Source organism: Hibiscus syriacus, unplaced genomic scaffold (assembly GCF_006381635.1).
Source record: "Hibiscus syriacus cultivar Baekdansim isolate YM2019G1 unplaced genomic scaffold, ASM638163v2 tig00116997_pilon, whole genome shotgun sequence".
Taxonomy (NCBI): Eukaryota; Viridiplantae; Streptophyta; class Magnoliopsida; order Malvales; family Malvaceae; genus Hibiscus; species Hibiscus syriacus.
The window spans coordinates 2,456,781-2,483,611 of NW_024063513.1; the positions used below are offsets into that span (position 1 = coordinate 2,456,781).

Consider the following 26,831-nt stretch of genomic DNA (forward strand, 5'->3'; position numbering starts at 1 on the left):
GGCCCAAGTCTCACCACAAATGAATGTCATTGTCTTTTCCAAATGTGATAATGATACTCTTTAAACTTTGACAGGAAAACCGCATTCCAATCTCCGCAAAAACATCGTGAGGAGGCCTTCTTTTTCACTCGTTTTCTTGGGGGAAGGAATCGGTTTGACTTGCTAACCAAATTGCTTCTGTGAAAACCTAAACAAACATTAAACGGAAAAAGGGAAAAAGGTTTATTGAGGAAACATTTCACCACTAGATTTGCGTGCAGGTAAGTCCGTACTTATCTATCATGGAAAATCACTCTGGTCGAGTTTGTCTGGGTTTTAGTTTGAGACGCTTGCGATTGATTTGGAATTACTAAATTTGTGTGTAATTGATGGTCATTCTTGTTTATCGACTGTATTGGTGGCTTGAGTTAGGTTTTACATTTTAGGGTTCAAAGCTGTGACATTCTTCTGATTGTCTTGGTACTACTACTAGTAACTTTTTTCTTCCATATACGGTTGCTTTCCATGTTCGTCCGAGTCAATGCATACTTTCTAGAATCATATTTTATAGTAATACGGTCAACTATCAAGCCTGATGTTGTGAATATATTGGCTTTTGATGTGAATTAATTGTGAGTTTCTGCTTCATTCTCTATGCACTGTTGTTTTCAGATCTTTTATTTGCATTGAAGGTGTGGTGAATGGTACTCGGTCGTCTAGTAGGAAAGCTAAGGATGATGAAAATAATGATTTGAAAGGAGGTTAAAATAGTGGTAAAAAGTCAGTGTATCCGTGGGCTGCTACAGCAGAAACATCTGATGTTAGGAGGTCACCTAGGGAAACCCTATCTAAGGAAAACATGACTCTGACAAATTCTTCTGGTATGCGGAAGTTGGAGCTTCTTGAGAAGCAGACTGAAAATTTGAATTCAATGACTCCTCCAGCTAAGGGAAAAAGTGAGCGGGTTGAGAAGAAAAAAGAGAACGCTAGTCCTTTGACAAAATCTGATAGGGGTGAGATTTCCTCCTCCTCATCTTCTTCAGGATCAAAGAGGTCTGATAAGAGCCCGGATGTGTTGAATATGTTAAGGAAGAAAGAGAAAAAAGAGAAGATCTTGAAACAATTGACAATGCAAACTGTGGAAGTTAACAAAATTAAGCAAAAAGATGTGCAAGCTGAAGAGACACAGAAGAAGAGAAGGGATGCTCGTTCCTATAGAGCATTGTTTACGAAACAACCCAAGAAAGTTGATGGAACAGGTATTGTGAGGAGTAATACACATGGGACCTTGTGTTATACTGTTTGTGATTTCACTGATTTGCTTATATCATCTGTAAATGAAATTATCTTCTGTAGTTTGGATGTTGATTTAAGATATTTCTTTTAAGTAGTTTTTTTGTTTGATTAAATGTATCATTCTTTGAGAGTTCTGCTTGTTCTGTAGATAGTTGCAATGATCTGAATGGAACTGACAGTGAAAGGAGGGAGGAGGACGTTTTAGAAGAATTCACCAAGAGAACTCGTGAAAGGACTATGGCGACAAGTACAAGTCAACTTGCTGAGGAAGAACTTAAAAGAAATGATGAGCATAAATTGTTTCCCACTAACCAAAAGAATAGCTGCAAAAATATGTCTTCTAATGGGGGTGATCCACAAATGTCTCAGAATGTTTTGGTCGCAGGAGAAAAGAATGATGATGCTGAAACAACCACACTTAAAGATCTGCAAAGTCCACAGTTGGTAAACTCCATCGTGCCTGGAGGGGTCCTTGATTGTGATATCAGTGTGGAGATGGTTCCAAAATTCATGCCTTCTGAAAGGAAAGGTCATGATGTATACATTGATTCTGTTGCTTCTCCAAAAATGTCGAGTAATGATATTGACACCTTCACTGGGGTTGGAACTCCATTTGCATCTGGTTGCAAAAGAAAAAAAATCACCGAGACATGTGGAATGTATTCCGAAAGGCAAAGGTACTGATTTATTATTAGTTGGATGGTAATTCAACAGGATTTTTTGATTTATTTATTTCAGTCAATTCATCAAACTTAAATGATTAATGGCCATTTGCTAGACATATTTTGGAGCATATAAGCTTGATATTAAGGTTATTGGGATGCTTATTCCTAAGCAAGAGGGAAAGGAATTGGATTTTTCCTGGTTTAATCTGTAAGATGTGGGGATTATCTGAGTTTGGAACGTGATGCATGTTGGTGTTTGTCACTGGTGCATGTGACAGCCCAGGAATTTAAGTGCTTAGCTGCTTGATGAATTTTGGTTCCAACTGGTTGGGCTTTATTTATTTTTTAATGGGTGAGGTTTATTAAATACCAAAACAGAAGAAGAAGGGCTTCATAGAGCTGGACAAGTTTCTGGTTCTGTATCAAAACTTATATGATAAAAAAGAGAAGAAATATACATTAGATTCTGGTTGAGTCCTTGCAATGATCCTAGAATTGGATGGATATCAGGGCTCCGGGCTCCCCTTGAGAAGGTTTTCAGAACTTCTAGTGAATGATTTGTATGGTACCAGCTTTTGTTTTATTTAATCTGAACTTTTTGCTTAGTAAGAAATTTTCCTAATTAATATTGTTCATTGTAACTAAATTAGACTTGAGCTAATTAAAGCAAAATAAATCCCCCATGTCTACTACCAGAGATACAATTTGAGATATTGGCAGCTAAAATTTTGAATTTTGGAAAAAAATATCTGGTCATTTGATTATCAAGTAGTTGCAATTGAAAATCAAATTGTCTCTCTCAATGCTCTGCCCATGTTTATTACTAACTAGAAAAAGAACTCGTAGCAATTTGAAGCCTCTTTTATGAGTACTTTTTAGCTTGCATTTACAACATCTTGGGTTTGCCTTCATTACTTGAGTATTTGGCACATAATTTTATCATGATTTGGTCTTCTTTAGTTCTAAAATCGATAAAGTATATATATTTTCTTTAAAATATATCTCTTTATCTTGCAGGGTTGACTGCAATTCAAAAAAGCAGGAGATTTGCTCTTCTAATATGGAGGAGAGGTTGGCAAAGTATGTTGCTTATGAGTGCAAGCCAGAATCATCTAGGTTTCTGGAGTACTGGGTTCCTGTACTCTTATCCAATGTGCAGCTAGAGAAGTATTGTTTTACTATACTTTCAAATTCTCTCTCTCTGTGCTCACATTCAAAGACCGATGCTTGTGGGGTTCTCCGTAACATTCTTGTCTCTAGCCGAAAGGTTGAGTTTATTGCACTTTTTGCTTCAATCACATGATTATGTGAGATTTGGGCTCTTTTTTCTTAATTTATAACTTTGATATCAAATCTTCTAATAAATCAAAATATTCATGCTGCTTTCCTGGCATTCTGTGTTTGCCTGCAGTATGGCAGAAATTATGTTTAGGTTATGTTTCAACTATAATCTTACAAATTTTGGACTCATTATACTAAGGTCATCCTTCTGGAGTCATTAATCTGATGATGCTTTTGGAAAAATCTCGGAATGCAAATATTTTTGGGATGGAATGGTCATGGTTCAAAAATTATTTTATTTATTTGTTATTTTCAAAAGCATAATAATCAACTTGTTTATCTTTTATTCTCTTGCGTGTTAGATGAGTTTCATTGACCTCTTTTCGTAATATTTGTATTAGTATGAGTAAGATGTGTAGAAATTACTATTATGACATCATATTATGGGTTAATATCTTGCTTTGATGGTAATTCTTGACAGTGTTGTGATCATCCCTATTATTTGGATCAATCACTTAAAACGTTGCTCACTAAAGGCCTTCAAGAGGTTGAATTTTTGGAGGTTGGAATAAAATCAAGTGGCAAATTACAACTTCTTGATGCTATGCTTTGGGAGATCAGGAAACGAGAGTTAAAAGTGCTTATTCTTTACCAGGTACATTTTTCTTTGAAATTTACTTTAAATCAATTGTATATAGTTATATTAAGAATGCTGTAGATTTTTTGATATTTTATAGCTCATGATGATAAAGTGATTAATGTACATGAAATGGTTGTGTAAATATTTTTATAACTGGGGTCATTATAATCATTTATGAGTTTGAGAAAAGCAGATGAATTAAATTCCCTTGGTTCTATAAGTTCAAGTTTTATATCTGCCACACCATCTTGCAGCTTTGACAGGTGGCAAAAAAAAGAAAGAAAAAGGTTCGATGCTTGTTGAACATGTAAAAAGTAGTAGTTGTTTGCCTATTGGAGCAGCATTCCTGCTCCTATAAGCAGAAGTGGCAAACCAGGTTTTGCGCATGAAATTTTATATTTTGCACAAGTTTAATATGAGCTTCTAGAGGCTAAAGTTGAAATCACTAATTTGACATTTCAAGGAAAGCTGCCGTGAGAAACTTATTGACAAATTCAGTGGGAATTTTAATACAGCTGTTGGAAAACTTGTATTTTCGGCTGCATTTTCTGATGAAACTCCTGCTGGGCCAAACTATATATGCGTATTTAATATTTGTCATGCAGAAACAGATTTTGCTATTTAATGTTTCTGATATAGATTGTTTGATTGGCAGTACATTGGTGGTTCTGGAAGGGATTTGATTGGAGATATTTTGGATGACTTTCTGCGTCAAAGATATGGTATAGATTCTTATGAACGTGTTGATAATGGTGTCATCCCTTCAAAGAAGCAATCTGCTTTGAATAGATTCAATAATGAGAGGGATAGATTTGTCTTTCTACTAGAAACTCGTGCCTGTCTTCCCAGCATCAAGTTATCTGCAGTTGGTACTGTGATAATATTTGGAAGTGACTGGAGTCCAGTGAACGATCTAAGAGCCCTGCAGAGGATAACCTTTGATTCTCAGTTTGAGCAAATTAAAGTATTACGCTTGTATTCATCATTTACCGTGGAGGAAAAACTTTTGATTTTTTCAAAACAAGATAAGACAATTGATAACAACATAGTGAATTTAAGCCCCAGTACTAGTCACATGCTGCTTAAATGGGGGGCTTCGTACCTATTCAGTCAATTGGAAAATTTTCACGATATTTCAAGGCTGGATGCAATTTCCTTGTCTCAGCAATCACATTTAAAAGATGTGATTCAAGAATTTTCAACCATACTGCATCAAACTGGTATAGACAATACGAGCAGGTTGTCCCTAATTTTACAAGCAAAACAAAATCAAGGAATGTATAGGACAGAAATGCCATTGTTTGGTGAGCTGAAAGTTCAAGTGATGAATGAATATCCACCACACACATTTTGGACAAAGCTTTTGAAGGGAAAGTGTCCTAGGTGGAAGTATTCTACTAATTCTCAGAGGAATCGGAAAAGGGTTCAATATGTTGATGATTTTCCAAAAACACCTGAGGCTGAAAGCACTGAAGCTGCAAAGAGACACAAGAAGCTTGTCAGCGATGGAATTGATAATCCCTCTCCAAAAGCTGTGCTACAAGAGGGGAAATTGGCTACTGGGGACAGGGAAGGTGATGAGCAATGTAAATGCAATCAAGTGCAGTATTCGTAGAAGAGACTTCTCTTTCCTAACTCTATCTCTATCTTATTTTTTGCAGGAAGCTCAGGAACCTCAGCATATGATTTTACTACTTTCAGTAGATCAATAGCTTCTGGGAGTGATAAAATTCACGTGACCTCTACCTCACTTGATTATCCCAATAGTATCTCAAAAATACCAGCTCTTAAAATGATTGATTGGGAGAGCAGAAGAAAACAGTGCGACTCACAAAAGAATCTCCATGTTCTTTTGAGGCCACAAATAGCAAAACTTTGTGAAGTTCTGCATCTCAGAGTATGTACCTTATTTACCACTGGGAGGATTAAATTTAAACGGGTTCAGATCTTGCTGTTAGTTCTTTATCTTGTCAGTCTATAGTGTTGTTATGAACCACGTCTATTTTAGGAGAGGCCATTAATTAATTTTGATTCTGTATTTAAGGCGTAAGTTATGATTTTTTATTTCTTTCCTTAGGTTTATTAATTATGTTTTTTTATTTAAGTTGATTAAGTTTGCTTTTAAGAATAATTTTTAAGTAACGAAACTGGTCCATCCTTAAAAGGACGTATGAACCTAAGTTAGAGTTTTCATCAAAACCCTAAAATGATCTTGGTCTATCTTTTAATAAGTCCTGAGGTTTCAGTCTCCCATTGATGAGCTGAAAGGTTTCAGTCTCCCCCTTGACGAGCTGAACTATTGATCCGAAACACAAGATCGCAAGGTTCATAACAAATGCCTATTTTGTTTACTAGAATGAAAAGAAATCAAAACTAAGGGTTTTAGCAGGAGGGGGATATTTAACTTAGAGATTTTAGTATATGTTTTTGTTAAGATTGGGTTCGCTCTCAGTATGGAATGAAAGACAAGGAAGAACAATAATAGGCAGCAAAAAACTGGTTACTATTTATAATTCCCCAAAATACTCTATCTTGAATTGCAGTGGCTATTGTCTATTATTTCCTTAGAAAACATGCCTGACTGAGTAAAATAGATCATTCAAGTTCCACTTTTTTCATATTTTTCTTAATGTAACTAAAAATGGAAAAAGTTACTTTGTTAGGGTTTTGCGATATTGCATGGTTTAGCATCACATTTGTGGACAAGTTACCCTGGTTGTCAGTTTCCCCTGGATATATGGTGGAAAAAGGGATCCTTTTCTATTTTTTCGAATATAAGGGGCTAGTGATTATAAATATTTCATATGCACTTTGTTTGTCGGTGGACCTGTACTTCTCTTTCTCTGCCATGGTTTTACATTAAGGCCTTACTATTATGTGAACAAGGTATTTTTAACAGTCTGCGGTATGGTCCATTTTCTTTATGTTGCAGGAGGATGTCAAGGCCATGGTTGAAAGATTTCTTGAATACATAATGAATAACCATGTGGTCAATAGAGAACCAGCAACCATTTTGCAGGCATTTCAAATTTCTCTGGTTAGATATTCGTTCTCATATTTTCTTTAGTTCATACTGCTTTTGTGGATGATTGCATCTTTTATATGCTTGATTGATTGTGTTAGGCAGTCATCTACGTACTAGAGGATAAAGTTGTGCTTTTATTTATGCTTGCCTTTTTTTTCATGTTTCATGTAATTTGACGTCAATTTTTGATGCCCAATCATCTTTGTCATAGACAGCTTTTGTGAAATTTACAATTGTACCATTTTCTTCAAATTTCAAGCAATTTGGCTTCAAATTTGTCCATTCATCCTTCTCTAGACAGCTTCTGTAGGATTTGCGATTATATCTTTGTACTGCAAGCAGATATTATGGAGGATCTTGATTTCCATGTTATGGACATTGCAAAAATCTATAACCACATACAAATTTGTCAAGTTACAATACTGTTGTCGATTTGAGGTCCCCTCACCAAAATATTATCCAAAATGTCTGCTTTAGGAGCTGTAGGAGGATCGTGGGTTGCTTTCGTTGATAATCTTAGTAGGCGAGTGCATAGGAGGGTATTGTGGGATCGTTTTAGCCGTTTTGGTAAGGTGATTAAAGTTTTTATACCGTTTGTTAATAGCAGACCCAACTACAAGAACAAGACGTTTGCTTTTGTGCATTTTGCGAGTAAGGAGGATTTGATTGCTGCGAAGGAGAAGATGAACAACGCCCTTGTTGATGGGAGGAGGATATTAGTATCTTTTGCGAAATATAGGAGGAGTAGTGGTCCGAGGAACGTGAATCGCAATAGAGTAGTGGAGGCTGGAGGTGCAGGTGTCGAGGTTACGAAAAGGCCACATGCAGCTAGCCGAGTGGTTGAGGCCAGGAAGAAGGAGATGATGAACAGGTTCCAGGATGGCAGAACATATAAGGATACGGTAGTAGGTGTGAAAAAAGATGAGGGTCAGCAATCCAGAAACCTTGGGGACAGGAGAGAGGAGAAGAACGACATGGATTTCTTCATTCCTTTGGAGGAAAGAGCATGGCTGAGGACTTCATTAACAGGCATCGTTAAAAGGATATTTGAGGTTGAGTTTGTGCAAAGGGCATTGAGAACAGAGGGAATCAATGTTAAGGTAGTTAGATGGGGTTATGCGAGAAATGCATGTTTGGTAGTTTTCCGGTCGGTGGAGGAGAAGGAAGCAGCTATAGAAGATAAATGGGAAGTTTTGTCCTTTTGGTTTGAAAGGTTGGAGCCGGTGATCGAAGAGAAGGGTGTTCCATTACCTTACTGCTCAGTATCCATGACGGGCGTTCCATTAAACTGCTGGTCAGTTTCTTTTTTTACTAGTTTGGCATCGAGATGGGGCAAATTAGTGAAGATTCAAGAACAGACAGCTCAAAGAGTCGACTGCAGGGTGGCTCAGATGTTATTAAGAGTTGAAAGTCCGTTTGACATCCCTCCATATGTCATTTTTAATACACTTGGAAGGTCCTTTACTATCAAGATTAAGGTAGAAAGCAGTGATGATTTCTTCCCTGAGCTTGAGGAAGGGGAAGATGATGAAAGGGTCGATGAAGATGGTTCTCAAGGAGGAACAGTGATTCCTTGGGAGAGGGATTCGTCCGAGGGGAGCAAAGGGGAGAATCGAGGTGGTCTGCAAGGGCAGGTTAATTCTCAGCAGATGTCAGACTCTAGAAGCAGGGTTGAAGAGTGGGTCCGAGATTCTTCAAAGGGAGGTGGACCAATGAACGAGGGGAGTTTGAAAAATTGCGCTGAAGCCGAGGAAAGTTCAAAGGTTGACCTTTGTATCGAGGGGACAGTACTAGGAGAAGGTTGCAGCAAGCAGACTGTGTCAGGGACTTTTTCTGATGGGGGTAAAAAGGTGGCCAGCTTGCAAGGAGACTCCTCGGGGAAAGATAAAGTTGTTCAAGAGGATGGGCTTATTTACAACATGGGAAGGAGGGAAGTATTTGGGCCTGAACAGTTTAGTTCATCACCAAAGAAGAATGGTAAGAAGTCTGAGCCTTCAATTTCAGATACACAGGTTGGATATGGTATGCAGAATGGGGTTGTGCCGCTATCAATGCGAAGACCTTTGGGGGGGAGTGTATCGGGTAATAATGTCGAGAGAGGATATCAGAATAAAGTTTATGCTAGGAGGAGGGCTGCCAAAAGTTGTGATGGTATGGATGATGGTATTGGAGCAGGAGAAAAGAATCAGAGGAGGACAGAAGCAATGGAGTGCTGGACAGTAGCCAATTTATTGGGGGTAAAGTTTAAAGGCGGAGAAAAGGAATTCCTGACCAAAGTTGTCCCTTTGGTGAAGGATAGAGATAATTGAGGGGTGGTAGTTGGTTTAGGGGGTATGGTCATAAAATGCTTTTGATGGTAGAATGGTCCATTATGTGTTGGAATGTTAGGGGTCTGGGTAGGAAGGTTAAAGCACGTGCCATTAGGAGATTTGTAGAGGAGAAAAAACCAACTATCTTATTTTTGCAAGAATCCAAATTGGAAATTGTTAGCACTATGTTAGGTAGGAAAATGGGAGGCAAAATCCTTAATGGGTGGGCAGTTGTGCCTGCTGTAGGTTCTGCTGGTGGCCTAATAACAATGTGGAATCAGAAGGTATTTGTGGTGAAGGATACGGTCATCCGAACTAGATTTGTGGCGTTAAAGGGTTGGTTGGATGGTATGACAAACCATTGTTGTTTCATAAATGTTTATGGTCCAAGTGTGGAGGCTGATAAAGAGCCATTTTTCAGGGAATTACTCTCCTTTCTGGAACAGGTGGACTGCCCAGTTTGTTTAGGTGGGGATTTTAATGCCTTTTTGACGAAGGAAGAGAAAAGGGGTGGTGATGTGAATTTGACGTTGATGAATATTTTTCGAGATTTTGTATCTAAGGCAAATCTAATCGATTTACCCTTAGTGGGAGGTCAGTTCACGTGGTGTAATAACAGGGAAGTTCCCACCTTTGAGAGATTGGATCGGTTTTTAGTTGATCATAGTTTTTTCTCGCAATTCCCAATGATCAATCAAAATCTGCAGCCTAGGTCCATTTCTGATCACAATATCATTCTGCTGGAGAATAGGGAGTGCAATTGGGGGCCAAAGCCGTTTAGATTGTTTAATTATATGTTGGAGGAGGAAGGGTTTAGTGAACTGTTGACAAAAGAACTGTTCAATCGGGGTACACAGGAAAACTCGAGACCCATTTCCAAAACTCTTAGCCGGGTGAAGGATGTTGCAATAAATTGGGCTGGTAAGGGTTTTCTCCAATTACCAAGCAGAATCAGAACCTTGGAGACTGAGATACAGGATATGGAATTAAAATTGCAACAAGGGTCTTCTTTGGTGTCAATGAATTCTATTGTTGAAGCAAAGAGAGAATTATGGGAGTTACAAAAAAAGGAAGAATCAATTTGGATGCAAAAGTCTAGATTGAAATGGAGATTGGAGGGAGATAAGAACACAAGGTTTTTCCATCAGAGTGCAGCAATTAGAGGGAGGATAAACTACATAAAAGCTATCAAAGTTGATGGTGAAATTGTTGAAGACCCAAGGTCAGTAAAAGCTTCAGTGGTGGAGTTTTTCAAGGGGTTGTATAATCAAACAAACACCCTGGAGGCAGAGGAATTAAATCTGGATTTTCTCAAGTTGTCCGAAGGTCAGCGTTTAGCCTTGGAGAAGCCTTTTTCTGAAGAGGAAGTTTGGGAAGCTATTTCTCATTCAGATATCAACAAAGCTCCGGGTCCGGATGGTCTAAACTTAGGATTTTTTAAGAAGTTCTGGCCTAATTTGAAGGATGATATGATGAGGTTTTTTAGGGATTTCTACGTGGGAAAGGTTTGGGAGCCGGAGGTTAACTTCTCCTTCATTTCTCTTATTCCAAAGAAGGCAAATCCGGAGGGATTGGAAGAGTTTAGGCCAATTAGCCTAGTGGGAGGGCTTTATAAAGTCATCTCTAAGGTCTTAGCTAGAAGATTGAGTTTGTATCTCAACGATATTATAAGTCAGTCCCAATTCGCTTTTATTCCGGGGAGGAATATCTTGGATTGCTCTTTCATTGCAAATGAGAGTATTGATTTTTGGAGGAAGAGAGGGCTGAAGGGAGTAGTTTTCAAGGTGGATTTTATGAGAGCTTATGATTCGGTAGATTGGAAAATTTTGATTCAGATTATGAGTAAAATGGGGTTTGGAGAAAAGTGGAGGTCGTGGATGTTCCAGTGCATTTCAACTGCTGAGATTTCGGTCTTGTTAAATGGATCGCCAACGGAGAAATTTCATATAGCCAGAGGTTTAAGACAGGGCTGTTCACTTTCACCTATGCTTTTCAATTTGGCTACGGAATTGTTGCATTTACTGTTATCTAAAGCAGTAGATATGGGATTGTTTTCGGGGTTCGAGTTAGGACTGCAGGACCGAGCATTCAAGTTGTCACACCTTCAATTTGCGGATGATCTTATAATTTTCAGCAAAGGTTCCATTCGTGAGTTGAGGAATATTAGAAGAGTGTTACTGATTTATGAACTTCTGGTGGGGCTGAAGTTAAATCTAGGTAAAAGCAGGATTTTTGGAATCAATGTTGAAGAAGGGGAGCTAACTAATTGGGCTGAAGTTATTGGCTGCTCGGTTGGATATCTTCCATCTGAATATTTAGGTCTGCCTCTGGGGTACAAGAGGAATTCGACTGCTATGTGGGATCCGATAGTGGCGAGATTTAACGCTAAATTGACTGGTTGGATAGCTAATTCTCTATCGGTAGCGGGAAGAGTGGTTTTGGTCAAATCGGTACTATGCTCTCTTCCGGTCTATTTTATGTCTATGTTCAGAATCCCAGCTACGGTGATACTCAAACTTAACTCTATTATGGCTTCATTTCTGTGGGGGGATACGATTGATAAGAAGAAAATCCATTGGGTCAATTGGAAGTCGATCTCTAAACCAAGATTTATGGGGGGTCTAGGGGTCCCTAATCTAGCACTTTTGAACCGAGCTTTATTAGGAAAAGGGTTTGGAAGTTTACTTCTGAAAAGAATTCTTGGTGGAAGAAAGTGATTTGTGCCGCCTACAATTTGGATCCCAAATCTATTATTTTGGGGAATTCGGTGCCAGCTCGTGCATCTTGGATTTGGAAAGGTGTGGTGAAAAACTTTTTCAATAGTGATGATTTTGGAGAATGTCTTAAAAGGAATATGCGATTGAAGGCGGGGAAAGGGGAAGATGTGCAGTTTTGGAATGATGTATGGTTGGGTGATGTTCCCCTCAAATCATTGTTTCCTAGACTTTATGTTCTCTCAATTAATAAATCGGGTAAAGTGAAGAGTTTAGGGAACAGAATGCTTCGGGTTGGGTGTGGGACATCCAAATGAGAAGGAATTTGGCTGATTGGGAAGTAGAACAGTGGATGCAATTGATTTCTATGTTGAATAATACCTCTCCTTTCCCAGTGCAGATGATTGTTGGATTTGGTTAGGGAATGGTGAAGGAAATTTTACAGCTAAATCTTGTATAAAAGCTTTTTATGTACAACGGGACTCTGAGCAAAATCAAGTGAATTGGGATAAGATTATTTGGTCTGGTTTAGCTCCTCCAAGGGTGGAATTGTTTGTCTGGCAGCTAGTACAACATAGAGTACCGGTTAAAGAGGAGTTAGTTAAGAGAGGTGTTGCAGAGATTGTTGACCAACGTTGTGTTCTGTGTGGTAGGGAGGTGGAATCAGTTTCTCATCTGTTTCTGCATTGTAGGGTTGTGTGGGGTCTGTGGTCCTCCTTCTTGAAAATGTGGGATGTGTCATTGGTGACTCCAAAGTGTACAATGGAATTTCTAATTTTGTGGGACGATTTAATGACTAACTCTTTGATTTGGAGATTCATTCCTAGGGCAGTGATGTGGTCAGTATGGAAGTGTAGAAATGAGATTATCTTTCAGAAAGGCAAGCTGGATTTGGTCAGATTATCTTTCATTGTTAGATTCAGAGTGGCTTCCTGGTTCAGTGCTCATTTCAAGGATGCGGGTATTCCTCTAGATTCTCTAGTAGGTGACTTGAAAATTGCTGACTCGATTGGTAGATCAAGAACGGTTTGCTCTCAACCTGCTTGCTGGGTTCCTCCACCGGAGGGGTTCCTAAAGTTAAATGTTGATGGAGCGATGGTTTCGGGGTGGGAAAAAGGAGGTATTGGTGGTCTGTTTCGAGATAGTAGGGGTCAATTGCTTCAGTGGTTTTCTGAAGCAGTAGGGGGTGGTCCTCCTATTTTGGCTGAACTGTTGGCTATCAAAAGAGGGATTTGTCTTATGGAGGAGTTGGATTTTGTCGCAAATCAAAGAGTTATCTTGGAATCAGACTCGTCTAACGCTCTGAAGTGGATTCAGAATCCGGGTTTAACCCCTCATTTGCATCTATCCTTGGTGAAGGATATAATTTCACTTTTGATTGGAAAGGATATTATGTTTAGGCATACTTCAAGGGCGGCAAACTGGGAAGCTGATAAACTTGCTAAAGATGGGATAGGGTGATTTTGGTTATAGTTGTGTTGTTTAACAGGAATTGTTCCTCCCTGTTTTGTTGAATGTCTGTGTTAAGTTTTATGTTCTTCCGTTGGAAGTGTAGGAGTTTGTTCAAGCTTGTAATCTGGTTATTATGAATAAAAGTTTTCTTGGCTCTCTTTTCCTCCTTCGTTGTTCCTTCATGTTACTCTCATAACATGGAGGGATTGAAGGAGGATTTTAATGGGGCCTTTCTATCAAAAAAAAAAAAAAAGCAGATATTATGGAAGTCCTGTTCATACAGAAACCCTTGCTTAGGACGCAGGATCATGCATCTTTCATACCTGGATTTTTATATGCTTGAATCAGTTTTAGATTTTGTGGTGATTGTTCTGATAGTATACCGAGTTGATGAGTTTGTACTTCGTGTCGTCAAATCTGTGAGAAAGTTTTTATTTTGTTTGCAACATTCTGGGAACGTTTTTTGTTGTTTACTCTTGATGTCAAATGGTGAGAACTCTCAATAAAGCAGATGAACTCTCAAATGGTTTGAGTGCATTTTGTATCTTATGTAATTCAGGTTAATTAATAAATTGAGGTCTCTTCTCCTCCTCCAATTAGTTGTCTCTTCATAAGAGCCAACTTTGAGGGAGGTTGTTATTGAGACCTCCTATTCCTATCAAAAAAATAAAAATAAAGTCGTTTTCTTTTTATTTAGAGCCAGCACTGAAAATGTTCTGTCAAGATTTAGCTGCTGAATTTCTAGTGATCCACTCAATAAAGTACGACAGGGTATATAATTTAGATGAATGACTTGATACTTGAGGTTCAATCTTTAAAAATAGTTTAGATTTATATCAAGTATTTCTATAGAGCTGATAGGTCTGTATCTGTATTCCCTCCATTCATTCGTTGATATAAACCTCCTTGTATGAATTTATTTATTAATATATTATGTATATGAGTTCACTTTGATGAATAAAATTATTAATGAGAAACATTGAGCAAATTATTGGGATGTTGTATGTGTACCAGGGCTGCATTTTTGGCATAACCTTTTATTAGATATTCTAGATTTTTTGTTGTGAAAATTATATTCTAGATTTCTAAAATCTTTTCTGTTGCATGGCACATATATTTAAGCTTGCATTAATGATATTCTGGTTCTTTAACGTCTCATTCTTCCGGTCTCTGTGCATTCAGTGTTGGAGTGCTTCGGCTTTTTTGAATCAGAAACTTGATCATAAAGAATCAGTTGCACTTGCAAAGCAGCATCTAGGTTTTACCTGCAGGAAAGAAGACGCAGAGTATGTTTATTCAATGCTGCGGTGTCTGAAGAGAATGTTTCTATACCGTACAGGGTATTTGAAGGTCCCAAACTCTCCTAAAGCTTCTGGACTATCACGTAAAGCTGTTGAAAGAGATCATTCTGATGCAACATCATACCAGCAAAACAAAAAAGCTAAGATTGAAGATTTGTCGGGTTTTCGAGAGGGTTCTGATATACAAACCATTTCAGAGTCCGGAGTTGCCCCAGAAATTCAATTGGCAAAAAGAGATGTTCTAAAAAGCATCAAAAAAATTCAGAAAAAGTGTGATAAGCTGATGAAAAAACAAATTGATAAACATAAGCAAGAAATGGAGCAATTTATCCAGAAGTATGAGGGAAAAAAGTCACAACTTGAGAATAAGAAAAGAACAGAAGCAGCGGTTATCTGTATGCATAGTAATGTCTCAACAAGGACTGACAAGCTCAAGAATTTGGATGCTGAATATGCGAGGGAGTTTGATGAACTAGAACAATGGATGGAGACACATCTTAAGGATCTTGAGGCATTACAAGTGGCAGCAAGAATTAATATTCAAGAAAGAAAGACTCGTTGGGTCGATTCAGTTGAGCACTGGGCTTATGTCGAGTTGAAGTCACCTGATGTTATGAAGAATCTTGTATCTATGGAAGCACCCTCATTGCTAGCACCATCATCTGAAGAATTTTCTGATAAAAGCACATTAAGAAATGTTGCTGGGGAGAACTTGAGAGAATCAGGAACTATCATTACTAGTGAAGGCCGAGAGAACTTTTTCTCATTAGAACCGTCTTCATTTGTAGCAATTCATGATGAATCCAATTTAAACAAAGTGGATGGGGCTGTTCCTTTGAGAGAACCCGTGGTTGCCAATTCTGGTGAAGGTAAGGAGAATCTTGTCTTAGCAGAAGCACTTTCATCTGAAAAAATTCCTAATGGAGCTGTATTAAACGGTTTTGATGGTGAGGTTCATTTGGGAGCTCCTAAGAGTGTCAGTTCTGGGGAAGGTTATGAGAGTTTGCCATCATTTTTGGTACCTTCCTCTGAAGAAATTCCTGGTGGAACCACAATAAACACTGCTGACAGTGAGCTTCCCTTGTGTAGGCCAGAAGCTATATATTCTACTGAAGGTCAAGGGAATATCATGTCTGCTAATTGTTCATTTGAGAAACAGAATCCCGGTGAAGCCACATTGAATGTGCCTCATGAAGAAATTCCAAAGAGTGTATCTGAGATTGCAACTTCCTGTGATGGAATAGATATTATTGTCTGCACAAAACCCTCTGTGTCCAAAGAACAAATACCTGATACAGCTGCATGTTCTATGCCTGCTGAAGAGGTCCCTTTGGCAGAACCTGAAACTGCTCCTAGTGAAGTCCTCGAGGGTGGTGATGTTCAAAGGGTGAATGATGGAACAAGTCCCAATGCAAATGACCAGCAGGATAGTGTACTATGCACTATGAAGAGGAAACAGATACCTAATACAGCTGTATGTTCTATGCCTGTTGAAGAGGTCCCTTTGGCAGACCCTGAAACTGCTCCTAGTGAACTCCTCGAGGGTGGTGATGTTCAAAGGGCGAATGATGGAATAAGTCCCAATGAAAATGACCAACAGGATAGTGTACGATGCACTATGAACAGGGAACATGATACAGCTGCATGGTCTATGCCCGCTGAAGAGGTCCCTTTGGCAGAACTTGATACTGCTCTTAGTGAAGTCCTCAAGGGTGGTAATGTTCAAAGGGTGAATGATGGAACAAGTCCCATTGAAAATGAACAGCAGGATAGTGTACAATGCACTATGAACAGGGAACATGATACAGCCGCATATTCTATGCCTGCTAAAGAGTTTCCTTTGGCAGAACCTGAAACTGCTCCTAGTGAAGTCCTCAAGGGTGGTAATGTTCAAAGGGTGAATGATGGAACAAGTCCCATTGAAAATGACCAACAGTATAGTGTACGATGCACTATGAACGGGGTACATGATACATCTGCATTTTCTATTCCTGCTGAAGAAGTCCCTTTGGCAGAACCTGATGCTGCTCTTAGTGAAGTGCTCAAGGTTGGTAATGTTCAAAGGGTGAATGATGGAACAAGTCCGATTGAAAATGATCAGCAGGATAATGTACAATGCACTATGAACAGGGAACATGATACAGCCGCATGTTCTATGCCTGCTAAAGAGTTTCCTTTGACAGAACCTGAAACTGCTCCTAGTGAAGTCAAGGGTGGTAATGTTCAAAGGGAGAATGATGGAACAAGTCCCAGTGAAAATGACCAGCAGGATAGTCTACGTTGCACTATGAACAGGGAACATGATACAGCTGCATGTTCTATGCCTGCTGAAGAGGTCCCTTCCGCAGAACCTGATACTGCTCTTAGTGAAGTCCTCAAGGGTGATAATGTTCAAAGGGTGAATGATGGAACAAGTCCCATTAAAAATGATCAGCAGGATAGTGTACAATGTTCTATGAACAGGGAACATGATACAGTCGCATGTTCTATGCCGGCTAAAGAGTTTCCTTTGGCAGAACCTGAAACTGTTCCTAGCGAAGTCCTCAAAGGTGGTAATGTTCAAAGGGTGAATGATGGAACAAGTCCCATTGAAAATGACCAACAGGATAGTGTACGATGCACTATGAACAGGGTACATGATACAGATGCATTTTCTATGCCTGCTGAAGAGGTCCCTTTGGCAGAACCTGATGCTGCTCTTAGTGAAGTGCTCAAGGTTGGTAATGTTCAAAGGGTGAATGATGGAACAAGTCTGATTGAAAATGATCAGCAGGATAATGTACAATGCACTATGAACAGGGAACATGATACAGCCGCATGTTCTATGCCTGCTAAAGAGTTTCCTTTGGCAGAACCTGAAACTGCTCCTAGTGAAGTCCTCAAGGGTGGTAATGTTCAAAGGAAGAATGATGGAACAAGTCCCAGTGAAATAGACCATCAGGATAGTCTACGTTGCACTATGAACAGGGAACATGATACAGCTGCATGTTCTATGCCTGCTGAAGAGGTCCCTTCCGCAGAACCTGACACTGCTCTTAGTGAAGTCCTGAAGGGGTATAATGTTCAAAGAGTGAATGATGGAACAAGTCCCATTAAAAATGATCAGCAGGATAGTGTACAATGTACTATGAACAGGGAACATGATACAGTCGCATGTTCTATGCCGGCTAAAGAGTTTCCTTTGGCAGAACCTGAAACTGCTCCTAGTGAAGTCCTCAAGGGTGGTAATGTTCAAAGGGAGAATGATGGAACAAGTCCCAGTGAAAATGACCAGCAGGATAGTCCACGTTGCACTATGAACAGGGAACATGATACAGCTGCATGTTCTATGCCTGCTGAAGAGGTCCCTTCCGCAGAACCTGATACTACTCTTAGTGAAGTCCTCAAGGGTGATAATGTTCAAAGGGTGAATCATGGAACAAGTCCCATTAAAAATGATCAGCAGGATAGTGTACAAAGTACTACGAACAGGGAACATGATACAGCCGCATGTTCTATGCCGGCTAAAGAGTTTCCTTTGGCAGAACCTGAAACTGTTCCTAGCGAAGTCCTCAAAGGTGGTAATGTTCAAAGGGTGAATGATGGAACAAGTCCCATTGAAAATGACCAACAAGATAGTGTACCATGCACTATGAACAGGGAACATGATACAGCTGCATGTTCTATGCCTGCTGGAGATGTCCCTTTCGCAGAACCTGATACTGCTCTTAGTGAAGTCCTCAAGGGTGGTAATGTTCAAAGGGTGAATGATGGTACAAGTCCCATTGAAAATAATCAGCAGGATAGTGTACAATGTACTATGAACGGGGAACATGGTACAGCCGCATGTTCTATGCCTGCTAAAGAGTTTCCTTTGGCAGAACCTGAAACTGCTCCTAGTGAAGTCCTCAAGGGTGGTAATGTTCAAAGGGAGAATGATGGAACATATCCCAGTGAAAATGACCAGCAGGATGGTGGACTATGCTCTATGAATAGGGAATCTGAACTCCGAGAACCGTCATCTGATCTGGTATGTAAGATATTTAGGTTTTATTTATATCAAGTTCAGATTATTTTTGGACTAACATTCTGGGCTATTTTTATTGATAGAAGTTCCTTAAGTTGTCATTTCACACCAAAAAGTAAAGCTAAATATAACAATAAAGTAATATATATCAAGTTCAGATTTAGAGAGATCATACTTTCAATATCCTGCTATGGTGAGCTGCCAATCCAGTAAAAGTATCTTATATTCTTATTTGGGCAGGCTAATGTCAATTCTCTTCCATATGCTTCCTCTGAAGTGCATGCAAGATGCATTGCAAACAATGAAATGCAAAATGCTTCTCAGGCAGCTGAAATTTCAACATGTACTGGTGCCATTGATGTTACTTGCAACATGTCCAATCCTGATGCCACTGTTGTGGAAGTTTCAGAGCAAATGCAGCAGCTGAGATCCTCTGAATCAACTTCTAACCTTTCTCCTCCTGATCTACCTTTTTCTAGTCCAGTTGAACATCCATCAAACAATGAAGGCCAAACTTCCAACCAAAGTTCTCAGGCTCCAAGGCAACCAGTAGCATACCATATTGAGCTCTCCGATCAAGATGTCTTGCAGCCTCTGGATTCATCGATTGATGGTGTTATTGATGGGCTTGTGATGCAGGCTTCAGAAACAAGGACAGCTTCAGTCCCTTCTGTTTCTAATGGCCTTCCCTTGTGGACTGCACCTGCTGTTTCATCTCGGATGCCTGTAACCTTTTATCATGATCCACTTCAAAATGAAATGGAAAGAATAATGAAGGAAAAAGAGCAAACCAACAAGGTTTATGAAGACACGGTTAGTGTTCTGTTTACTTGTTTGCTTATCTACTCAGAGGGATATATAGTTTACTTTCTGCTGAAAAATTCACCTCTTTTGAGCAGAAGCTGCAACTGAAATTGAAATGTGACAAGGAGATTGAGGAGGTTGTAGGTCAGATTCATAGAAAGTATGATGTTAAACATGAGGAGAAAGAAGCAGAATTTCTTCTCCAGATAAAGGAGCTTGATGCAAATTACAGTAAGGTTCTCTTGAATAAGATCTTGGCTGAGGCTTTCAGATCTAAATGTATGGATAATAGGGTATCTGGTTCAAAGGGAGCAATGCAAGGTGAATCTTACATTTACTTGGCAGTTTTAACAGAGTTCAGTATAAGAATATAGTATTATACCAATTATCTCATTATTTTTTATTTCATGCATTGCTGCTTGGTCAGATTAGGGTACCTGATCAATCACAGATCTATTATCTTTTGTAGGACATGGCATAGTTTTAGTCACTTGAGAAAATTTAGAGGCATTTTTTACCGTTGCTTGTCATATTTCAAATTTAAAGAGATTTCATTTTACTCTGTGCGCGCCTTCAGGCAGATAGACTATTGTCAATATGTTCAAGAAATTACTGCTATAAAAAAAGCAAACGAAACAGACCAATATGTATGCCTTGTATGCATGCGTGCAATATGATTTGCCTTTCTGCAATGTTTCATTATTCAAACTGACTGACTAGTTCCCCCCTTCTGGCAGAGGCAAATTCTAGTTTCTTGCAGCAGCTGTTTCAACTTTCATCGCAACAGGTGGTACAACAGCATTCCACTGCTTCTGGTCTCCCTTCAACCAGTTCAGCTTCTAGCATGCCAACTGTTCCATCTGCTGTAGTCAATGCACACACCATGGGTCCACCTCTGCAAGTTGTTAACCCTTTGGCATTATTCTCAGGCACTCCGACTAGACGTCCTCATATCAGTACAATCTCTTCTTCCACAAGAAACCTTCAAACAGGCTCTGAAATTCGTGCTCCTGCCCCACATTTACAGTCATTTAGGCCTTCGTCGTCCATTTCCCCAAGTAGTATCCCATTGCATTCTGGTGGAATGTCAAGTCAGCCGGCACATAGTAACCATCCTGCAGCTTCTATGTCATTGCACCAGTCGAACCCCCTTGCACACATGCAGGCATCAAGTTCAAGCCAATCTGGTAGGACCCAACATGAAATTTCCAGACGTTTCACAGCTCCGCCAAACCCTCGTTTACCATCATTGGATGTTTTAATGGACGTACACAATCCATCAGGTGCCAATGCAAATCCCCCAGGCTTTTTGTTGCCAAATAGTAGTTCAAGGTCGGCTACGAGGTTACATAGGGAACCTGACATGCCTAGCAGTCAGTCATGGTCAGCACAGCAAAGTGGAGGAGCAACCGACATTATTTGTTTATCTGATGATGACTAACCATAGCCATTAGGATGTGATATCCTTTAACTTGGATCCAACTATAGTGCAGTGTTCAATCCAATTAGTTTGTTTTTTTTTTTTGAGTCAAGTGGGGCTACTAATTGATGTGGGAATTGGATATGGGGGCTGAATGAATGTTTATCTAATTTTGCAACATGTATTCTTTCAGTTGCCAATTTTGCTCTTATTGGAGCAGCGGACCAAATCAGTCGCATCCCTGACCTACGAACCAAATTCCGATTGGATGGATGTGCTTAGGTCTAAGTGGACCTTCCATATTTGACGAATTTGATACCTTTATTATTTTCTTAGTGCCGTCTAAACTTGATGATGATAGAAGGCCTTCTTACACGGCGTAAACTGCAGGCTGTGAAGACTGAAGAACCTCGTCATATACATACAACATATTCTCTCGAAAATAAACTCATTAAAAAACGAGTCTGCCTTAACATTTGCACGTAGTACATATCCAAATAGAGTTTGTCTTCGTTCCTGACAAAAAATATTCAATTGGTTTCCAATTTTGGTAAATGCCGCTTTAAAAGTTGAGAGGCATCCATCGAATCAAATAAATTCCAAAATAATTCTACATCAGCTTTATATGTTACGTGCACCTTGCTATGCTTTTGAAAATTAATCTGAAGCTTTTTAGATACAATGCCTAACAATTGTTCAAAATCAGATTTTTTTTTACTCGTAAACTGAGATAATACATTCTTCAATGTGAACCAATTTAAGAACAGAGACACTAGTAAAGATAATGTTGTTGCTTTTATTGACTCTCTTTTACACACTTGAATTAAAACAAACCGGGATTTTTTATTGAATCTGTTGGGGACAGAGCAGCATAATGTCAACGTGCAAATGATGTTCAGAGTTTGATTTGTCAGTCAGGTGCGTCGGAATGCAAATCAGATGGTTTAGTCTCTAACAATGATTATTTTATTATGTAAAATTGCAAATCACATTAAATGTTAGAATGTTGTTCCTCTCACTACTTCTAATGAGGTGCATGGACCCAGTTTATTGATTCGGTTTCTAATATGTCCTTTTATAAATATGTGATAAAATATTAATTAACTTTATTTTATATAAAAAAAATCCTCGCATATGTGATAAACCTAGTATAACTAATTTACCAAATAAATATTAGGATAATTATTTATTTACTTATTTATCATCACATTTTTGTTTTCATCACTTAACTGATATTTTTTTCAAAAGAATGCCTAACATTATATTTTATATAAATTATTTAACAATTTACTAATGACTTAATAATTTATTTATCATTATTAAATTATTTTGAATTAAAATGAGAATCAAAATGTTAGGATCTTTAAAAATAATGGATTTATTGAATTATTTCAAATTATGACTAATTTGATAAAATGAATAAGTTTTCAGGACTAAAACTTTCATTATACCATGTTACATCAAGTCAACTATCAAATCTAACTGCAGGTAGGAATGGCAACGGGTCGGGTTCGGGGCGGGTTTTGCTCGCCTCGTCCCCGAACCCGAAATGAATCCCTGACCTTGAATCCCGACAGGGTTTTTATCGGGGTGCCCCGTAGGAGATTTTTTTGCCCGTCCAAACCCAAAATTATAGAACCCAAATATTTTATATAATTAATAAAAATAAATATATTAATATAAATATTATATATATATATATATAATCGGGGTGGGGATACCTTGCCCCGAACCCGAACCCGACCCGAAAAAATCCCCGAAACCGAACCCGACCTGATCCAAACTTGATCGGGGTTTGGGTTTCCCCGTCGGGTTCGGGTCATACTGCCATCCCTAACTACAGGTGACTAAATATGTAATTGACCCTTATTCATATTTAGGGTAAATTATCCATTTAGTCAGCCAACTATCATTTTAATTCTATTTTGTCATCCAACTATTTTTTTAAATCATCACTAATGTTACGTTTTGGTCACATGTCGTTAAAAAATTAACGCTAATGCTAAAAAGTCACCATAAGATGATGTTGCATCATCATTGAAAAAAATAAAAATTCCACTTCAACAGCTTTATTATTTCAAAACAGTTGGATGACCAAAACATAACTTAGTGATGATTTCAAGGGGAAAATAGTTGGATGACTAAAACAGAACCAAAGTGATAGTTGGGTGACAAAATACATAATTTACCATATAAATAAATATAAGCATGGCTAATTTCATTATCATGCTTGTCTAATATCTCGATTGGAATAATTAATCTCTGCTCAAACTAATATCACCGCCTATTGCAAATTTGATAATAAGATTGATTTAGATCATGTTAAATTTTGTAAATAGTGGGATTGAATTAATTTTATGATGAAAATTTATGACCTAAATTGACTCGAGATAATACTATAATTTTCTTTTTACTATAATTTTTTTTTAAAAAAAAAAAAGAAAAAAAAATCAATAACCATGACACGACTTCAAATGAAGCACGACAAAGTGTTGCCAGTGATGTAATTCGTGTTAGCGATGGAACCTAAATCCTTGGTTTCACACGACACATAGGATTATGCTCGCCTATGCAATGGGCATATTCACAGGTTAATATGTACTATGGGAACACGGCCATGAACGAGTCATCTTACAATCGAATTGCAGGGAGGCTATTCGGTTGCTTGAAGACGATGCTGCTGCTTCTAGACACAGTTATCTATCACGAGCAATTGGAAACTCGAGGTGCCAGAGTGGGAAACACATCTTCGGTGGATTTCCCATGAAGCAAACATAGTAGCGGATGCTCTCGCTAAGCTCGGATTCTCATGTCCTGCTGATACAACAATCCTCATGTCCTGCTGATACAACAATCCTCGACACTCTTCCATCATCTATATTAGACTTTCTAGATAGAGATGCCCAAGGGTCTCCATATCTGAGATAGAACTTTAGGAGGTGTAACTCTTTTAACCCGATCTAAAAGAAATGAGTCGAATTCAAAAGAGCTCATTAAATCTTGTCTCTCAAGGAAATCCATGTTTGATTTAAAAAACTTAAAATTTACCATTCAAATTACTGAAACAATAGTCGAGTTCAAATTCAAAATTTTATTAATATTCAAAAGTTCAAAAACATTCTAAAATAAATAATAAATGTCTGATAATGCATGCATAAACAATTTTAAAAATAATAGCAATATCTAAAGTCTCATTTATAAATATAATAATCTCAAAATATAAATGACTGATGAGAGAAAAGTCGAATAAAAATCATATTGAAACAGTAGTTTTATCTAAATAAGAAATGTGATTCTCCAAGTATTGGTTCGCCTAAGACTAGGTATTTGAAATAATAGTTTTATCTGAATAAAAAATGTGATTCTTCAAGTACCGGTTCACCTAAGACTGGGTATTTGAAAAAGAAACTAAAATTATATAAACTAATAAACTTAGTGTATCTTTAAAGTGCATCAAGTCACAAATTGTCAAACACAATCATAAATTGAACACAAATTTAATGGCATGAAATTATACATGAACAAATGCATTCATTCTCATTACATCGTCTGAAGAGTAGGTTCTCCAGAATCACTCTCTATAAACACGTTTGAAGTGGGAGTACGTCTCGTAGGGAGGAACACAATGATTATTACACTTGACTCTAACAGTGGGTCATACCGAATCAACTATTACATAATAAAATATAATGATTTATTGCCTTAATATAATGTTAGAATTAATCGAATATTAAGATGTTAAACTAGTACGGTCCATTATGATAACACGGGTCAGTTCAATACGAGCAGGTAAAGGTAGAGGAGGTAGTAATTCTGTCTCCATATTAAAGTCTAATACAAAAATTACGAAGTTCGACTCAAATTCTAATTACGCATTTTTTTATTATTGAAACGTTAAAACGATATTTAAAATAATTATCGGTTTGAAAGAAAAGAAAGTAGGTAGTAGGGTGCTGGTCAGACGAAGGTGGATGTCGGTTCTACCACAACCCATGATTGTTGGCGTCAAGTACCAAGACAACAACCCCGACTAAGAGAATGACAACCTTCACAGCTGTCCCGGCGAGAGCAACAACGTTTAACAGTAGAAACTTTGTCAACTGAGGTGCTGCTCTGTTCCAAACGACAGCTTACATTTGGAATGAAATTAACAATGCTTAATGTGACAACCACCCAACCAAAACAAAAGAACAAGGAAGAGGCCATGTTTCGAATGATTATTTACGTTTTGTTTCAATAATTATAATTTTTTTTCTAATTATATATTTAATTTATTATTATAATTGTAAATTTTAGTTGTAATTTGAAATATTTTTTAATTAAAAAAACTTAGGGTAGGGATAAAAGAATTGAATGAATATAATGTTTAGGATTTTCCCCGTTCTCTCTACTACTTCTATCGATTCTTTTTCTAATCCTAACTTCTTAAATTTGTTTTTCTTCCTTATTTCTTTATATTACTGTTTTAGTCAATTACAAAACCTAACGAAATATTAAACGGAAAAGGAAAAAATAATCTCGAGGAAACTTTCTTCCCACTTGATTTGCATGCAGGTAAGTCCGTACTTCTCTATTATGGAAAATCACAATCGTGTGGAAAATTATAAAAATGGGTCAAGTTCGTCAGTTTTTTTTTTTAGTTTGAACAGCTTGCGATTGGATTGAAATAACTAATTTTGCGTATAATTGATGGTAATTTTCGTTATCGACTATATCGGTGGCTTGAGTTAGGTTTTACTTTTTAGGGTTCCATGATATGTTATTGTTCTGATTCCCATGGTACTACTACTAATATTCTTTTTTTTTCCTCCTCTTATATATGATTTACATTCATGATCGGCTTAGTTTATGCATATGCTATACTCGTATTTTTTAGTAATATGATCACCTATCAAGTTAATGTTGTGAACAATTGGCTTTTGATGTGAAATAATTGTGAGTTTCTGCTTCATTATCTATGCACTGTTGTTTTAATATGATATTTTTATTTGCATTGAAATCGAGCAAGAAGGTGAGCAAGCTGAAGAGACCCAGAAGAAGAGAATGACTGTTCGTTCGTATAAAGCATTGTTCACGGAACAACCCAATAAAGTTGATGGAACAGGTACTACCTTTTGTCATTCTTCTTGCTGTACAGAATAATACAGATCGTGCCATGTGTTATGCTGTTTTTTATTTGCATGTATAATCTGTAAATGAAATTATATTCTGTAGCTTGGATGTTGGTTTGAGAAATTTTTTCTTTATTTCTCTTCTGTAGGTTTTTATTTGATTAATGTATCACTCTTAGACAATTGCGCTTGTTATGTAGATTGTTTCAATGATCTGATTGGAGCTGATAGTGGAAGGAGGGAGGACATTTCAGTAGATTTCACCGAGAGAACCCAAGAAAGAAATACGGTGACAAGTACAAGTCAATTTGCTGAGGAAGAGCCTAAAAGAAATGATGAGCATAAATTGTTTCCTTCTAGCCAAAAGAACAGAAGCAATAATTTGTCTTTTAATGGGGGTGATCCACAATTGTCCCAGAATGTTTTGGTATCAGGAGAAACAGATGCTGCTGCTGAAACAACCACGCTTAAAAATCCTGAAAGTCCAAAGTTGGTAAACTCCATCGTGCCTGGAGGGTTACTTGTTTGCGATATCAGTGTGGAGATGGTTCCAGAAGTCATACCTTCCGAAAGGAAAGGTCATGATATAGACATCGATTCTGTTGCTTCTCCAAAATTGTCAAGTCATGAAATTGGCACGTGCACTGGGGATGGAACTTCATTGTTGTCTGGTTGCAAGAGAAAAGATTACATTGAGACTTGTGGAATGTGTTCTAAAAACCAAAGGTACTGATATATTATTAGTTGGGTGGCTAATCAACATGCTTTTTATTTTATTTCGGTGAGTTCATGAAACTCAAATGATTAATGATAATTTGCTTGCTATTT

At 37.9% G+C, this 26,831-nt stretch overlaps 2 protein-coding genes across 2 annotated transcripts in view; both read left to right on the forward strand.

The window, feature by feature from the left end:
- Nucleotides 1-72: 72 nt before the first annotated feature.
- LOC120193997 (helicase protein MOM1-like) lies at nt 73-21,219 on the forward strand. Its single transcript, XM_039196401.1, has 13 exons — nt 73-260; nt 652-1,238; nt 1,424-1,952; nt 2,958-3,207; nt 3,703-3,876; nt 4,517-5,435; nt 5,523-5,758; nt 6,794-6,898; nt 14,544-16,022; nt 16,365-18,671; nt 18,909-19,481; nt 19,568-19,793; nt 20,210-21,219. Exons 2-13 carry the CDS (start codon nt 839-841, stop codon nt 20,911-20,913), a joined length of 7,902 nt encoding a protein of 2,633 aa, XP_039052332.1. The 5' UTR covers nt 73-260; nt 652-838; the 3' UTR covers nt 20,914-21,219.
- A 4,676-nt stretch (nt 21,220-25,895) lies between these two features.
- Nucleotides 25,896-26,831, forward strand: part of LOC120193999 (helicase protein MOM1-like) — a 46,771-nt gene continuing 45,835 nt past the window's right edge. Inside the window, exons 1-3 of the mRNA XM_039196402.1 lie at nt 25,896-25,996; nt 26,040-26,042; nt 26,204-26,729. Of these exons, the coding sequence (XP_039052333.1) occupies nt 25,936-25,996; nt 26,040-26,042; nt 26,204-26,729 (590 nt within the window). The 5' untranslated portion in view covers nt 25,896-25,935. The remainder of the gene's footprint in view (nt 25,997-26,039; nt 26,043-26,203; nt 26,730-26,831) is intronic.

What these genes read in the sequence shown, in the direction of transcription:
- LOC120193997 (XM_039196401.1), top strand. Translation starts at nt 839, where the DNA reads ATGACTCTGACAAATTCTTCTGGTATGCGGAAGTTGGAGCTTCTTGAG. An exon ending in AAGTGCTTATTCTTTACCAG is followed by an intron (nt 3,877 to 4,516) that starts GTACATTTTTCT and finishes TTTGATTGGCAG; the next exon opens with TACATTGGTGGTTCTGGAAG. An exon ending in AGGCATTTCAAATTTCTCTG is followed by an intron (nt 6,899 to 14,543) that starts GTTAGATATTCG and finishes CTGTGCATTCAG; the next exon opens with TGTTGGAGTGCTTCGGCTTT.